Source organism: Harmonia axyridis, chromosome 2 (genome assembly GCF_914767665.1).
Source record: "Harmonia axyridis chromosome 2, icHarAxyr1.1, whole genome shotgun sequence".
Lineage (NCBI taxonomy): Eukaryota > Metazoa > Arthropoda > Insecta > Coleoptera > Coccinellidae > Harmonia > Harmonia axyridis.
In genome coordinates, this window is record NC_059502.1 from 20,016,553 (window position 1) to 20,033,686 (window position 17,134).

A 17,134-nucleotide genomic window follows, 5' to 3' on the forward strand; every position below is an offset into this window, starting at 1 on the left:
TGAAAATTTTTTTGAGAGAAAGATCATTGTCTCAAACGCCAATATGGAAATTTTAGCTCAAAATTATGATTAGTTTTCCATCGTCGAATAGGCCATCGCGGTGAATCACCATGTATAGTAGGAACTCATTTCTATCGCGAATATAACGAGTAAACTCAATTTCTACCTGATTTTTTGAATGATCTATTAGTACGCGCCTTAACCGTCAATTATAAAATTATCTCGACTGAAAGAGATATCTAGACCACCACTTTCTCCCATTTCATACGCTATAGGAAAATCCGCGATGTTCAGTTGAAATCCTGATCAAGATGCGAAGAGTATGTAACTACTTCAGTTTTCTGCTACTCAATTATTGTGCATTCCCAGACAACGATCGTGTCATCGTCGGCAGAACGCACGCGAAGAACGAGTTCGAAGTGATCCACCAGTGGCATTTCCTGAATTACACATGGCCGACCTCCTTGACCTACAACTATGCTTTCAACAACATCCACTACATACCGGAAAATAACGCACCGACTGGCATCAAAATCTATGGAGGAAAAATATTCCTTTCCATACCGAGATTTCGACCTGGTATACCTGCCACACTAGCTTACGTTTCTATGATTGATGGAGGCACAAGAACCAACGAACTGCTCCAACCTTACCCCAACTGGGAGCTGAACATCAACAGGAACTGTGAGGCACTGCAAAGCGTGCAGAGTATGGAAATTGACAGACAAGGATACATGTGGGTTATAGATGGTGTGAGGATTAATGAAGAAACCCAATGTCCTGCTAAACTTCTCATCCTGGATTTGAAGAACCATGGAAGGATGGTACACAGACATATATTCCCCAATGAGATCGCTCTTGCCAAAGGAGGATTCTTGAACGATTTAGTTTTGGACGATGTTGGAGGTGGATACGCTTATATAACTGACAACAGTGCTATAGATCCAGGATTGATAGTGTATTCCCTCAAAAAGGATAGATCTTGGAAGCTGAGAGATCCAAGAATGTTCGCAGAACCACAAGCAGCAGATTTTATAGTAAACGGTATACCAACCACAAATTTATCCCCAATTGATGGTATTGCCTTATCACCTTCTCGCCACAACAAAGAAAAAGAACTATTTTTCTGTGCTCTCACTGGGCTGAATCTTTATTCTATAGATACAAGCGTCTTGAGGAATGAATCCATGTCAAGAAGTGACCAGTGGCGTAAGAGAATTAATTTAATTGGACAAAAAGAATCTCAAAGTGATGGTTTGATTATTGATAGCAGTGGGAATCTTTACTACACCCTTCTGCCTTTGAACGGTATAGGACGTTGGAACATCAAAACGCCTATAGCTACATCTGAAATAATTTTCAAGAACGATAAAACTATGATTTGGCCTGATACGTTCGCTATGGACGAAAAGGGTTATCTATATGTGATTTCAAACAATATTAATCAGTTTATTAATCCTAATTTTAAAGTGGTAATAACTGATGAAGTTAAGTTTAGGATTTTCAGATATTTCACTGGGACCAAGAGCTATATGTATTGATGAAAAATGATAATATTTTAGTTGATAGTAAAGGTGGAGAATTCTGTCATCATTTTGCACTAGTTGTGATAATGAAGATTCTTCAAGAATACTAATAAGCATCTACAAATAATTATAGTGATGCTGTTATAGCAGGTTTCACAAAACTTTTCTTGTAGGGATTGTTACGATTGAAGCAATTCTATGATTAGATCCTTCATAAACACAATCAACGAGTCGATCGGTCGATGAAATTTTGAGAAACCTGCTATCTATAGGTATATGTTTCTTTCTATGATATGAATAAATATAGTACATTGTTCCATTTGAGTGAGAACACATGAGTATTATCAAAAATACATATTTGATACTTCATTTCTCACGAAAAAAATAATTTTCGTAGTGTTAATTTTGATTATTACTTTCGATTCATTCAAGAATAAAGAACAATATTCCAAACTTTATACAATGATTCTTTCTGTCTATCTCAAGAAATATATTTAGTATTTCTTTCAAATAATGAGGTGAAATATTTACTAATCTTTTTATACTTGGGTATTTCAAAATACTTGATATTTATTCTGGTTTCGTAAATGACCTCCCAAGTAGTAGATATGAGTTATTATCATCAAGTCAGTGATAGGTTTCTCAGTATTCCACCACATACATTTTCTTTATCGAATTCAAACTGATTCTTCATTCATGGATATCACGAAAAATGAAAAATACTGCAATAACTTTACAATATCGTTCATTATTTATTTTCTTTCGAAAATTCTTGTAATTGTTAATTTATCTAACACCCAAAATCTCAAGTTTTTTCGTGGTCAGTGATATTAGTAGATACATTATTTTCGATATCCATCTTACATTATTCTCTTGAAAAATTTTTGCAAAAAGCTCGCAATCACATCTAATTGCAGCATTTGTAGTTTTGAAAGGAAAACAATTTATATTTATGGAACCCCTAGTCAGTTTTTACCTTTTTACAAACTTAATCACGGTTTGAAAATCCGAACATTCCGAACCTACCCTGAAAATAAGAAGTTTCCAGGTCTTTCCGTTCTAGGGTTATCGTGTTTAAGAACGGACAGACAAAATAGAATTTGAGGACAGATTCATCATCAGTGAGTCGAAACCTTATCGTTTAAAATCATTCCTGACTCAGAATTCGAAAATTACAGACCTTGTAACGAAATGATAAGGCAATCGAACCGATCAATCAGTTCGGGGAACAATCGCTCAAATACTTCCACTTCAATTGAAAATTTTAGTAAAATAACAAACTCGAAATTGCTGTAGAATCTTCAGATAAAAATATCATTTACATTTTCCAATAATTCACTGACGTGAATGATAATAAAAGCATTCGAAATATTTGTTACTAAATAAAACAGCACATTATGTAAATTTCATATTTTGAATATTCCAAGAACGAAAAGTTAAATGTGGACGATTCACTGCATTCATTTGTTCTGTTGTTATCAGAATGATACCTTCGGCAATTTTTCTGTTATGTCTATCGTTTTCCAATATTTTAGGTGTTAAGAATGAAACTTTCATTTTGAAATATAAATGGCAAAATATAAACTTCACCTGGCCAAGTAAAGAAGTTTACGAAGAAGCATTGAAAACTAGAAGATTCATTCCAGAAAATCCGGAAATAAAGGGACTAAGAATCTTCAAAGATGATATGTATTTTGCTATACCATTGTACAAACCTGGAATACCTATAACATTAGCAAAGGCAAATAAGGATAACTGGGAAAATGCTACTGTTCGACCCTTTCCTAATTGGCAGGAAAATGTAGATCCAAAAAATTGTTCGACCCTTCAAAGTGTACAGCAGGTTGAAATTGATAATCGAGGTATTCTTTGGGCCATTGATGGAGAAAGGCAAAGGAATTTCACAGATTGTCCATGTAAACTCGTATTGTACGATTTGAATCGAGGAGGTCAGTAAGAAGAATTTTTTTACATTCCAATTTCATAATGGCGATTTCAAACAATTTCATAATGGCGATTTCAAACAATAGTTTATTAAGTATCGAGAACGGTAAGGACATTTTACCGATCGAGGACAATATTTTTGAAGAGGAGCGCAGCGACGACAATCATTGTCTGAGATAGAAAGTCCTCAACGTTCGAGATACATAAAGCGTTTTTGCACGATAGAAACACTTTTTACTACAAAATAATTATTCGAAATTTAATGTTCATTTACTATACAAATGGGATGAAAGCATCATTACTATACGAGTGTATAAGTTGCACTCGAGTGCGTAGCAAGAGTTATGTAAGCACACGAATATAATAATGATGCATTATCACACATGTATAGTACAACGTTTTTTCTACGACTGCATATAATGAACAAAAAATGAACACAACATTGTAATTAACTTCGAGGAACCTAACTGAAAATATCATCGTTGATATCAATTGCTTTGAGACCAATGAAATTTTCCACGATCAATGGGCAAATTTGCGACTGTATGTCCTCGAAAACTTCAATCTTTAAGGTCTTGAATCGATTGTGGAGCATTGGCATAGACCTTATCTTTCACGTGGCTTCAAAAAAGTCAAAAGTCAAAAGTTGTTAAATCATAAGATCTCGGTGGCCACCTCTTCGAGAAATAATACGGTCAGGGAGCAACAGCTCAAAATTTTCAACTATTTTCACTCCGAGAAGGTGCTTCACGGCGACCCAAAAGGGCTTGTCACCATTGTTGCAGTGAATTTCAACAATTCCAATGAGTTTCGAAGCGTGTAGCATTGTATTTTTAGCAATGGCGTAGCTTTTACTTGTCAAATGTCAAAAGATGACAGTTCCAGAAGTGACAGCTGCCCAGAGAGCGGGCTATTCAAAATGAAACCTCTTATTGAAAAATCCTACATTACAAGTAACTCAAAAGTATTTCAAAATCAAGGTATTAAATTTTTTTTCGTCAGCTTTCTAAAGTAGCTTTCAGAAGCTGTAGGTAAGACCGATTTATATGCCGGACGCTGATGCTGGGCTCATATATCTTGATCACCTATCCTGCTTTTTCTTTAGATGATATCAACTCAAACTGAAGAAAACAAACTATAACAGGTTTGTATGTTTCAGGAAGAAGAGTGTACACGCATATTTTTCCAAATGAAGTTTGTCTTCCCGAAGGAGCATTCCTGAACGATATAGTCATAGATGAAACTGATGGAACCTATGCCTACATATCAGATGCTAGTGTTATTGATCCAGGATTGATAGTTTTCAGTAAAAAATTGCTTAAGTCTTGGAAAATAAGGGATAAAACAATGTATTCTGACTTGGAAGCATCAAATTGGCTACTGAATGGTGTTCTTATGACCAAACTGGAACCTATCGATGGGATATCTTTATCACCAAAAATTCATCCTCGAAGGTACTTGAAACAAATTGAAAAGGATTAGGTATAATCCAGAGCTCGAAAATTCGGTTTCATTTTTAGGTTATTATGATACGAAAGTTATAATGATATTTAAACTTGAATATGAACAATATTTGTAGATGAACAACACCATAGCCAACAACCATAAAGAGCAAAACAATACGTACAGTTTCTTGTAACAGGTTACTGTAACAATCATAGACATATAATAACATATAATATTATTATTATAGGTCTATGGTGATAATATACTTGGTGTCGCCATCTGTATTGCGTTCATGATGATAATTTTATTAAAGTAAGATTTCTTCTCAGGGTAACTACATAATATATTCAGTTCGCAACAGTTTTCGATTATGGTTGTATAACTTCATCAAATAGAGATTTAAGAGTCGTTTTTGGGAAAAAAAATTCTGTTCCTTCCCATGCTTCATACGTCACACACCTAACCGACAAAGAATCCTTCTTCAAAGTCGATTTCTCCATTCCTAAACACGATAACTCTGAATTGGAAAGACCTAGAATCTTTAAATTTTCAGGGTAGTTTCAGATCTCGAATCAAGAGCGTAGACCTTTTTTTCTTGAGTACTCATCTTGAAAGCGATAATAAACTCATAAAACGTAAAAGGTTCTGATTTCTCACTCCCATGTCGATTTCAAAGGAAAGTGAAATGATAATTGGTTCATTTAATGTGAAAATTTCTGTTTTTCGTCTTTGCGCGAATTCTGGAATTTTATTTTTTGAAAATCTTGGGGAGGGGATGGTAATTTGCCTCAATACTCCCTTGTTCTACGTCCTTGTCTCGAATGCTGCCTGTTGGGCAAAATCCGACTAGGGGTTTCTTAATCATAGTAGTTCGTATTTTGTTTTCCTGTTAATTTCAAAACAACAAATTTGTATTTAGATGTAGAATAACAATTTCAAGCTTCATGCAAAATTTCATGTTGATAACCTTATCAATAATTAATAATTTAGTGACGGATCCGAGAGAATCGAGATTGTGCTTGCTGGTATGAAATTACAGTTTTCAACAAAATTTCATATGAATCTGGTAAGCTGAACCATAGGAAAATTTAAGAAGAATATTGAGATTTTGAGTTTAAATTAAATAACAATTTCAAGCTCTGTGCAAAATTTAAAGAAGAATTTTCAGGGCTATCCCAAAAAATTAAGATATACTTGATTTCTGAAGAACAACGGCATTTATCATGCTGCCTTTATCAAAGGACCCCCTACGTTTTATATGGGAAATGGCTTTCCGTGAATTTGGCTGAATTTTTGATATGTTGTAGTTCTTGATAAACTGATCAGAAGTGTCTATAGCCACAAAGCTCAAAAATGGACAGTTTTCGAGATATGGAGCTTTGAAAATAGATTTTTTGCTATTTTCGGGGTTTTTGCTCATCAATCGGGGAGCTCTCATTTCTGGTTGGGATGGAATTTGGATGTTCGGCGGCCAGAACCCAACTGAGAAATGATCTTCCTTGGTTATATTAGGCACCGCCATCGATAATTTTTTATACACTGCTCCACATTGGCTATGAAATGAGATACAAAATCCAAGATCTTCCATACATCTTTTCATGCCACACAGAATAATTCACATGACCGAGAAACGACATATTGTGAGATTTTTTTAAGAGAGACCATAATGACTGAATCCTCATACATCTGATGACCAATAATATCAAATATGTTAGCCAAAATGTTCATATATAACCAGGCATCGCGAGCTGTAATGGGGGAAAAATGGGAAAATCATAATCATATATCCTCAGGGATAACAATTGTGATCACTATTGATGTCATTTACATATGATATGTGATTTGTTTCTCACAAATCTCGATAATCTGACAATGGGGTGCCAAGAGATTTTCCTCAGAATGTCTCGAAATTGATGATAGCATCTCACAGACAAACGAATCCGTGAAAATGTCTGCAGTTTAGATACAATATAGTACTATCCGGGGAGAATATAGAAGTCCAAGTGTTGAAAGCTAACTATGAATGGAACTTCCGAAATTAACCCACGAATTCTTGAAAATTCATTTTTTTTATGAACTTTTTGAACTTCACACATACGAATGAATACTATCTAATAATATGATCGTTGGCAAAATGAATGAGTAGATCAATCAAAAACAATATAATAATGAGAGTAAGATCCATAATAATAATAACAATAATGATAATAAACAAAAAACAATTTGAAATTATATTAGCAATCGCAAGAAATCATTTAGAATATTATGATCGAGTAGTTAGATAGGAGTTTACATGGCGTGAAAGGCTTGATTTTTCTTCTTATTTTTGAGATGATTTGTGATTGTGTTACGTTCGTTGATATAGTTTTACGTTACCAAATCATTAATTTTGCCCTCGATTCGATTCATAATATTCTAAATGATTTCTTGCGATAGCTAATATAATTTTAAATTGTTTTTTGTTTATTATAATTATTGTTATTATTATTATGGATCTTACTCTCATTATTATATTGTTTTTGATTGATCTACGCAGTCCATCAAGAACTACAACATATCAAAAATTCAGCCAAATTCACGGAAAGCCATTTCCCATATAAAACGTGTAGAATAACAATTTCAAGCTTCATGCAAAATTTCATGTTGATAACGTTATCAATGATTAATAATTTAGTGACGGATCCGACAGAATCGAGATTGTGCTTGCTGGTATGAAATAACAGTTTTTAACAAAATTTAATATGAATCTGGTAACCTGAACCATAGGAAAATTTAAGAAGAATATTGAGATTTTGAGTTTAAATTAAATAACAATTTCAAGCTCTGTGCAAAATTTAAAAAAGAATTTTCAGGGCTATCCCAAAAAATTAGGATATACTTGATTTCTGAAGAACAACGGCATTTATCATGCTGTCTTTATCAAAGGACCCCGCACGTTTTATATGGGAAATGGCTTTCCGTGAATTTGGCTGAATTTTTTATATGTTGTAGTTCTTGATAAACTGATCAGAAGTGTCTATAGCCACAAAGCTCAAAAATGGACAGTTTTCGAGATATGGAGCTTTGAAAATAGATTTTTTTCAATTTTCGGGGTTTTTGCTCATCAATCGGGGAGCTCTCATTTCTGGTTGGGATGGAATTTGGATGTTCGGCGGCCAGAACCCAACTGAGAAATGATCTTCCTTGGTTATATTAGGTTATTAGGCACCGCCATCGATAATTTTTTATACACTGCTCCATATTGGCTATGAAATGAGATACAAAATCCAAGATCTTCCATACATCTTTTCATGCCACACAGAATAATTCCCATTACCGAGAAACGACATATTGTGAGATTTTTTTAAGAGAGACCATAATAACTGAATTCTCATACATCTGATGTCCAATAATATCAAATATGTTAGCCAAAATGTTCATATATAACCAGGCATCGCGAGCTGTAATGGGGGAAAATGGGAAAATCATAATCATATATCCTCAGGGATAAGAATTGTGATCACTATTGATGTCATTTACATATGATATGTGATTTGTTTCTCACAAATCTCGATAATCTGACAATGGGGTGCCAAGAGATTTTCATATGAATGTCTCGAAATTGATGATAGCATCTCACAGACAAACGAATCCGTGAAAATGTCTGCAGTTTTGATACAATATAGTACTATCCGGGTAGAATATAGAAGTCCAAGTGTTGAAAGCTAACTATGAATGGAACTTCCGAAGTTAACCCACGAATTCTTGAAAATTCAATTTTTTTTATGAACTTTTTGAACTTCACACATACGAATGAATACTATCTAATAATATGATCGTTGGCAAAATGAATGAGTATATCAATCAAAAACAATATAATAATGAGAGTAACTTTCATAAAAACGTGCGGGGTCCTTTGGATATACCTAGTGAATTTCATGTTGGAATTTCATTACAGCAACGAAAAAATGGTTTTCTACTCTGCAGTAGCTTCCTTCAAGTTGTACGGGATCAGTACGAATATCCTAAAAAACGAGGAGACGTGCAGAGGGGACCAATGGCGTAAAAATGTTACCCTGCTAGGGAGGAGACAATCGCAGAGTGATGGAATGATTTTCAATAAAAACGGCGAACTGTATTATTCACTGGTTCCCCTCAACGCAGTCGGTATATGGAATTTCAGGAAACCGTTGAATTCTTCGAGAATCCTCGACAAGAACAAGACATCGATATACGAACCCAATGGATTTGCATTCGACGGTACCGAGTTATATCTACTGGGTAATAGAGTTATCTCTACACTGAATACGACTTCTGGAAGTTATTTGAGTTGATATTTATTGAACGATTATGTAATACCTAATTGTGCAATAATGATGATTGACTGAGAAGCTTTGATATCATTAAAAATAAATAATTGAAATAATTCATATTACTTATAGATGAGCACATATCTACGTACCTACACTAAAAAGAAAACTATTCAAAACGTCTTTCATTGAATTTGAATAGTTTGGCCCGACTCATAATTTTCAATACCTACTCCTAAAATATTCAGCAAAATAATCCAACCTTATAACATATGTTTTTTTGCAGCAACCTCAGAGTAATGAACATGATAGAGGGAGCATATGTCATTTTCAGTGAGCAAATTTTGATCCCATGATCCCAATATGAACTATCAAATTTGACATGAAGCACGCGGAAATGAGAACATATCAGTGATACGATATTTCACTCAATTCGCGAGTTTCTTCACAAAGAACGCACTTCTTGTATACCATAGTGAATCAATGTTCCATATCAACTCAAACTATATTGAGATGAATACCTAAATACACTGTGCAAAAGAATTAACGCACATTATGGAAATTTCAAATTTATTCTACAACTGAAGGTGTTCTCAATGATAATTATTTTTATCAGAATTATGCATGCATATGTTATCTACTTTCAACGTTTTTCTTTAATGCAGATGTTTTTCCCAGCAGGAATAAAAAAAGATGAGATTATCAGATTATGAGATTTTGGCTCCATTCTGAAATCAGTTCTTCTCGATCAATTCTAATGATCAATAAATTTTCTTTCGTTTGATTTTCTACACTCGATCGCTATGCAACGCGAAACACGCAATTTGACCCAAGAGGAATGTGCCCAAGAGGTAGTTTTGCGAGAAGATGGGTGGACATACACAAGAATTGCAGAAAGGTTTGGAGTTTCCCATACAAGTGTGTATAGAATGTTGCAGCGATTCAGGGAGACAGGTATGAATGTCCGAAGACCAGGACAGGGTAGACCACGGGTAACAACTGCCATTCAAGAACGTTACTTGAAAGTTTCTTCGTTGAGACAACGGTTTGCAACCGCTCGCCTCCTTCAAAATCAGCTTGAGCAAAATCATGGGGTGCAAATTAGCCCTCAGACAATAAGAAATCGCCTCAGAGAATATGATTTAAGGCCTCGTGTCGCGGCAAGAGGCCCAGCTCTTACCCCAGCCCATCGAAGGGCGCGTTTGGATTTTGCGAGAGAGCATATCCATTGGGAAGAGGCTGATTGGAAAAGAGTTCTCTTAACAGATGAGTCTAGATTCTGCCTCTACCATTGTGATCGACGTTTCCTTGTATACAGACGTCCACATGAAAGATATGCTCAGTGCACTCTTTCCCAATCAGCCTCTTCCCAACGGATATGCTCTCTCGCAAAATCCAAACGCGCCCTTCGATGGGCTGGAGTAAGAGCTGGGCCTCTTGCCGCGACACGAGGCCTTAAATCATATTCTCTGAGGCGATTTCTTATTGTCTGAGTGCTAATTTTCACCCTATGAGTTTGCTCAAGCTGATTTTGAAGGAGGTGAGCGGTTGCAAACCGTTGTCTCAACGAATAAACTCTCAAGTAACGTTCTTGAATGGCAGTTGTTACCCGTGGTCTACCCTGTCCTGGTCTTCGGACATTCATACCTGTCTCCCTGAATCGCTGCAACATTCTGGACACACTTGTATGGGAAACTCCAAACCTTTCTGCAATTCTTGTGTATGTCCACCCATCTTCTCGCAAAACTACCGCTTGGGCACACTCCTGTTGGGTCAAATTGAGTGTTTCGCGTTGCATAGCGATCGAGTGTAGAAAATCAAACGAAAGAAAAAGTATTGATCACTAGAATTGATCGAAAACAACTGATTTCAGAATGGAGCCAATACATTCAAAATCTGATAATCTCATCTTTTTTTATTCCTGCAGGGAAAAAACATCTGTATTGAAGAAAAACGTTGAAAGTGGATAACATATGCATGCCTAATTCTGATAAAAATAATTATCATGGAGAACACCTTCAGTTGTAGAATAAATTTGAGATTTCCATAATGTGCGTTAATTCTTTTGCGCAGTGTATATCAGAAATTCAGAAAACAAACTTCAAGCGCGCCAAACGACTCAAAACAACAAATGATACTCAAAGGGGCGCATGTCTATATCTCCACAGACAGCCAGACCACGTTGAGATCCCTGGAATCGTAATGCCAGGGGTCTATGTTGAACTGGAAGTGCCGTATAAAGCAACTGGCCAGAGGCAATAAAGTGACTCTACAATGAGTACCAGGGCACTGTGGTGTTAAAGGAAACGAAAAAGCCGATGAACTACCAAAAAGTGCATCCAGGTTAACACCTGCTGGGCTTGAGCCTTTCTGCGGGCTAGAAAAAGACCAATATAAGACAGCGGTCCAACAATGGGAGTTGAATAACAGGATAACCCACTGGACAAACACTTCGGGACTTACTCAGGCCAAGAAATTCGTGATGATTTCACCTATCTATGCCAGAAGCTCTTGAAGATGTCACGAGCTGAGCTTCGGGTGATGGAGGGACTGCTGATGGGGCACTGTCGGTACAAACATCATTTGTAAAGTCAGCAGATGAGATTTGCAGGCTCTGTGGATCAGAAGCAGAAACAGCTGCTTGTATGCAAGTGTCCAGAGCTGGCTGGCCTACGTATCATTCAGAGGTAATGGCCAAGGCCCTTAAGGCGGTTGTCAGTTTTATCAACGCTATTGACGACCTCCTTGGGTTTCCATGAATGAGTAGGGTAGAGAACAAAAGATCTACATGGTCACAGTTCCCGGAAGGCTTACCGAGCCATAACGACCCCAGTTCAAATAATAATAATAATAATCTGAATTTTAAATGTTAAAGGCAAAATATTGATGATCTGATCCAAATATCCCTACCAAATTTCATCAATATAGAAGCAGCAGAATGCAAAATATAACTTAGGACCAATTATTGGAATATATCTTTACATTTGTGCTTACTCAATGTGCACTCTTTATTCGAACAAGCTTTGGTTTATATGAAACCTCTACGACAAAAAAAAGGAGACGCATGTACATCCCAAATTTCATTCAAATCGTGTAGGAATTGTAGAAACTTAAACTTTAACAAGCATTAGCAGACACACTGGAAACTAACCAAAGTTGTTCAGAATGTTTGCTAATGGATTTTCAAATCGGGGATCAAAATTTCCGAAACCTTAAATAGTGTCGAAATCAACTACTGGAAATTTGAATTAAAAATAAACAATTTGAAGAAGTATTTCTTAGAATAATTTCATTCTGATAATGCTGGATTATAGAACCAATCTCTATTTGTCAATCAACTCGATCCCTTATCTAAATCTTATCATTTGTTTTGTATATCAATTCAGATCTTTTGATCGGATAAAAAGTTCAGTTCAATATGATGACAGTAGTATTTTAAGTTCACGAACAATTACCTCAATCGAAATGATTTGGTGCGTTTTACTCTTGTTTTCATCAATTGTGTACCCAGTTGAAAACGCGAATATTCTTTTCATAACCACCTTTCCTTCATATAGTCACCAAATTGTGTTCCAGCCAGTTTGGAAGGAGCTTTCTCTGAGAGGTCACAATGTGACTGCATTAGCTTTGAATCCTTTAAATGACAAATCTCTTACCAACCTAACGGAGATAGATCTGAGTTATTTATTCAAATTGCGGAAAAGAATCCCTAAAAAAATATTAAAAGTTGTATTCGAAAAACCTTCGTTTACTTCGGTGTTTATCAGAGAGATTCTACAAGTAGATTTTGTCCTGAAGTTCCACGAAAATATTCTCAATCAGCATGCTGTGTTGAAACTAATCAACGAGGATTATAAATTCGATGTTGTGGTGGCAGAGTGGATCTATCCACTGGCAGGAGCATTTGCTACTAGATATAACTGTCCGTTAGTTGGTATGACCTCTCTTGGAGCCCCCTTGACTCTGTTAGATACTGTAGGAAACCCATCTCATCCTATTTATGCACCTGATCATAACCTCCCAGTAGGAAGAGAACTCTCTCTTTATGACAGAATCCTGTCAACTTTATATGCAGTTTTCGCGAGGTCGTTATACTACTGGTATGGAGCCCCTAAGATCGATGCCAGCATGAGAAAATTTTTCGGTGATGGTATGCCTTATATTACTGATATTGCACGAAATGTTAGTATACTACTGTTAAACAGAAACCCAGTTTTCCATAAAATTATGCCTGTTGTTCCTGCTATTGTGGAACTAGGACGAGTTAGATCTTTCCAGAAAGTCAAGCCGTTGAACCCAGTAAGTAGAATTTCTATAATTAGTTCATGTTTTGACAGCTAATTATCATTCAACCTCTTTAGCTTTGGTTGTTATTAAAGAGTGCTCTCTCTAATGAGAAAGATTACAGTAATAAAGCTAAGAACATACATTCTCAATACTTAGTCACAAATAAGTTGTATTATTAGTATACGAAAGATTGAACTGGTCGCATTTTTGAAAGGCTACTTTCTAGACAATTGACCTCTACATACAATATATAGTCGTCTTCATTTTTTGCATACCCTGGACACTTTCGGATAATGAAGCCTATATGACCTTCTACATTTTAATTCATTCATTTACAATCGGGATACAAAACATTAAAACGAAAGTTATTATTAGCTGTGAATTGTTATTTCACATCTACTTAGTGGTCTAAAAGTACTGATGTACCTTACCCTTGAAAAAGTTAAAGATAAAACTGGTGACATTTGAAGGGAAGTGCCTTCTTGAATTTAATGGATATTTCTGATACTTCATTTGGTTTCAGTGACGTACCCAAGGGGGAGGATAAGGGGGATATATACCCCCCCCAGGATAAATATCCATTATATGTGACCTTATATATCACAATTTTATTATGAGTAAGCAAACTTCTTTGGAAAACTCCTTCAAAAGAAGGAAAATTTGAAATAATTTTTTCTTTATCCCCCCCTCAAGGCTTATGTCTGGCTACGCCACTGTTTGGTTTCCGCAACTTTTTCTATCTTGCTCACATCAAATTACAAAACCTAATCAGTGGACGCACCAGTATTTTCCTCGGTATTTTCAGATACCTCAACATCTACTCATAAAATTTTCATTCTGTCAGATTTATCGTTGAAATATCAGGTTTTTTATTGATATATTGTTTGAATTTTTCATGGCTTTAGTGATGTGATCCATACAAATTTGTATTTCATCCCCATACTCAAAATGTCAACTTTTTTTAACTGTTTTAAGATCTAAGAATAAAGCTGAATTTTAGAATTCATTTTCATAGTTGAATATTTTTAGGAGTTGGAAAAATTCCTGAACGAGAGCAAGAATGGTGTTGTGTACTTCAGTTTGGGAACCAACACTTACAGTTGTGAACTTCCAGAAGAAATTAGAGAAGTTTTGATCAAAACTTTTGAGCAGTTACCTTACAATGTTGTATGGAAATGGGAACTAGATGAATTACCAGGAAAGCCGAAAAATGTTTTTGCCCAAAATTGGATATCTCAAGCTGCACTATTAGGTATTACATAAAAGAAATTATATTCGAATTCTGGTTAAACAGCCAATGATTTCAGGATACCTTTTAGTAAAGCATCAATAGATGATTAAAACAATAAGAAATATAGGTTGTAATTTGAAAATCTTGACTTTATGGATGTTGCTGATATTGTCATAAAATATACTACCTAATGATTTCATAATGTAGGTACTGGTTGTGCCATTTAAAATAAGACAATAGTAATCTGTTTCCGGTATAACCAGAAATTGTAGGATCTGCAAATATTTTAGGGAAAAAAATCATCGTCCCAAACACCAAATTTTCAGCACAAAATTATTAGTTCTCCATAAATTTCTAATAGGCCATCCTGTATTAAAGCAATCTGGAATTCAATGAGTTCTCTGATTGTGAATAAAACAACTGAATAAATTTTTTTGATAAATTAAAGTTGCGTAAAAGTGATAGAATTGAAGAGAGATGTAGAATAAAACATAAAATCGATATTTGTTTAATTTCAGCTCATCCAAACGTTAAACTCTTCATCACTCAAGGCGGCCTACAATCTATGGAGGAGACTATAAACCACCACGTACCCATTATTGGAATACCATTCCATTCTGATCAAACTATGAATGTGGACACTGCAGTTAAATACGGTATTGGTCTCGGAATCGAAATGGCTGATATGACCGTTGAGAACCTGAAGTCAGCCATATTTGAGATAATGAAAAATCAAAGGTAATCAAACAAGAACATTGCTGTTCAGCTCAAATACTTAATAATAATAACAACAATAGTGTCTTAATTGTTAAAAAAAATAATACATTATACATATAGGGCGAAGTCTAGCGTAGGCTAAAATAAAAAAACAAGGAAAATAAAAAAAATACATAGACAAGAAACAAGAACCTTGAAGCAGGAATGATAACAGCAGTGAACTCAACTTAAACTAGTCATCTGTTCCCTTAACAACTTTTCTTTCAAAATTATTGTCAAACGCTCTACTTATTTGATGATAAACCTACCTAAAAATTTATTTATTTCCAGTTACGCTCAGAACACTGCTAAAATTGAGGATCTGATGAATGATTCCCCTATGGAGGGACTCGACAAAGCAATTTGGTGGATTGAATACGTAATAAGGCATAAAGGTGCAAGACATCTCCGAAGTCCTTCGTTAGATATACCATGGTATCAATATCTTCTCCTAGATGTTATCGCTTTTGTTGGATTTGTGTTTATTGTTTCTGTATATATCTTAATTAAATCCATCAAAATTGGGATTTACTGTATTAAAAAACTTTATGTTCGTCTAAAAATAAAGAAAGAATGATATTCCTAGTGAAAATAATATTTTTCTGAGTGATTCACAAGTGGAAATATAGACCGAAATAAGAGGTCAGGTTAGAAACATATAATACTTTATCCATAAAATGCAATTGCTATTTGTCCAAACAAGTGTGCAAAGTGGTACTTTTCCATACGCAAATATATTGGGATTCGGAGAAAAAGTGTGTGATCTTATCAAAAGTTCCTTGATTTCCATAAATCAAGATAGTACCTAATATTTGAACTGAACTAACCAAGAAGAAAAGATCGAACCATTCCTACTAATGGTAACAAATATAGGTTAACTGCAGGATCAAGATGTGGAATGCACTCCAAAATAAGTTCTGTCAGATAGAAGTTTATAATTACATGTCAACTCCTATTTCAATCTTTGTATATTCCATAATTTTTTTTCTCTATCTCATGACCATTTCAGAGATCATTCATATTTCTGTAACATTTTCAAACTGTTATTATTAGTAATGTGCTGGTGTTCGTCAAAATTTTGTACTTACATCTATGTAATGATTTTGAATCATTTGAATTTACCTTCTTAACTTGGAACAAGTAGAACACAAGATATGAAAATGTCTGGAATTTCAGGTTTGCGCTTGATCAAGCTGAAAAAGCCGAATTTTGTGTGATAAAACCCATCCCAAATTTCATTAGAATTTTAGAAGTTAAGGTTGGATGAGGATGAGCTGACAGACAGACACGTCAGGATGGCCTGGACTGTCGAAATCAGAGACCAAAGATGTTTAGTTTTCAGTGTTTCAACTACCTTCAGTAGAGTCGGAAGCAATAATCATATTATACAGGGTGTTCCACTATTAACGCCACACTCTATTATGGTAAAACGTTGAAATTTTGGAATTTTTTTCTACACACTATTATTAGGCTCCATTAGAGCTACATTCTCGAATTATTTGGAAATAAACAGGGTGTACCAAAAGAGTGTTAATGACTAAAAATATGTTTTTTCTTGTGGAAAACCCTTTTTCTATTGAATTTTCAGATTTGATGTAATAAATGAATCCGAAGTTTCATTTGCTTATAATTTTGTTTTTGAGATATTTCTATAT

The 17,134-nt window shown here is 35.0% G+C and overlaps 3 protein-coding genes across 3 annotated transcripts; all 3 read left to right on the forward strand.

Annotated features, from left to right (window-relative positions):
* The first annotated feature begins 265 nt into the window (after positions 1-265).
* Positions 266-1,981, forward strand: LOC123672864 (protein yellow-like). The gene has a single exon (XM_045607185.1). It carries the CDS (start codon positions 312-314, stop codon positions 1,539-1,541), a length of 1,230 nt encoding a protein of 409 aa, XP_045463141.1. The 5' UTR covers positions 266-311; the 3' UTR covers positions 1,542-1,981.
* Positions 1,982-2,956: 975 nt separating this feature from the next.
* LOC123672872 (protein yellow-like) lies at positions 2,957-9,321 on the forward strand. Its single transcript, XM_045607201.1, has 3 exons — positions 2,957-3,475; positions 4,630-4,924; positions 8,854-9,321. Exons 1-3 carry the CDS (start codon positions 3,010-3,012, stop codon positions 9,227-9,229), a joined length of 1,137 nt encoding a protein of 378 aa, XP_045463157.1. The 5' UTR covers positions 2,957-3,009; the 3' UTR covers positions 9,230-9,321.
* A 3,289-nt stretch (positions 9,322-12,610) lies between these two features.
* On the forward strand, positions 12,611-16,074 carry LOC123672869 (UDP-glycosyltransferase UGT5-like). Its single transcript, XM_045607198.1, has 4 exons — positions 12,611-13,504; positions 14,522-14,744; positions 15,242-15,461; positions 15,771-16,074. The coding sequence occupies exons 1-4, from the start codon at positions 12,671-12,673 to the stop codon at positions 16,054-16,056; spliced, it is 1,563 nt and encodes a 520-aa protein (XP_045463154.1). The 5' UTR covers positions 12,611-12,670; the 3' UTR covers positions 16,057-16,074.
* Positions 16,075-17,134: the final 1,060 nt, after the last annotated feature.

What these genes read in the sequence shown, in the direction of transcription:
- LOC123672864 (XM_045607185.1), top strand. Translation starts at nt 312, where the DNA reads ATGCGAAGAGTATGTAACTACTTCAGTTTTCTGCTACTCAATTATTGT.
- LOC123672872 (XM_045607201.1), top strand. Translation starts at nt 3,010, where the DNA reads ATGATACCTTCGGCAATTTTTCTGTTATGTCTATCGTTTTCCAATATT. An exon ending in GTACGATTTGAATCGAGGAG is followed by an intron (nt 3,476 to 4,629) that starts GTCAGTAAGAAG and finishes TGTATGTTTCAG; the next exon opens with GAAGAAGAGTGTACACGCAT. An exon ending in CCAAAAATTCATCCTCGAAG is followed by an intron (nt 4,925 to 8,853) that starts GTACTTGAAACA and finishes ATTTCATTACAG; the next exon opens with CAACGAAAAAATGGTTTTCT.
- LOC123672869 (XM_045607198.1), top strand. Translation starts at nt 12,671, where the DNA reads ATGATTTGGTGCGTTTTACTCTTGTTTTCATCAATTGTGTACCCAGTT. An exon ending in AAGTCAAGCCGTTGAACCCA is followed by an intron (nt 13,505 to 14,521) that starts GTAAGTAGAATT and finishes GAATATTTTTAG; the next exon opens with GAGTTGGAAAAATTCCTGAA. An exon ending in GAGATAATGAAAAATCAAAG is followed by an intron (nt 15,462 to 15,770) that starts GTAATCAAACAA and finishes ATTTATTTCCAG; the next exon opens with TTACGCTCAGAACACTGCTA.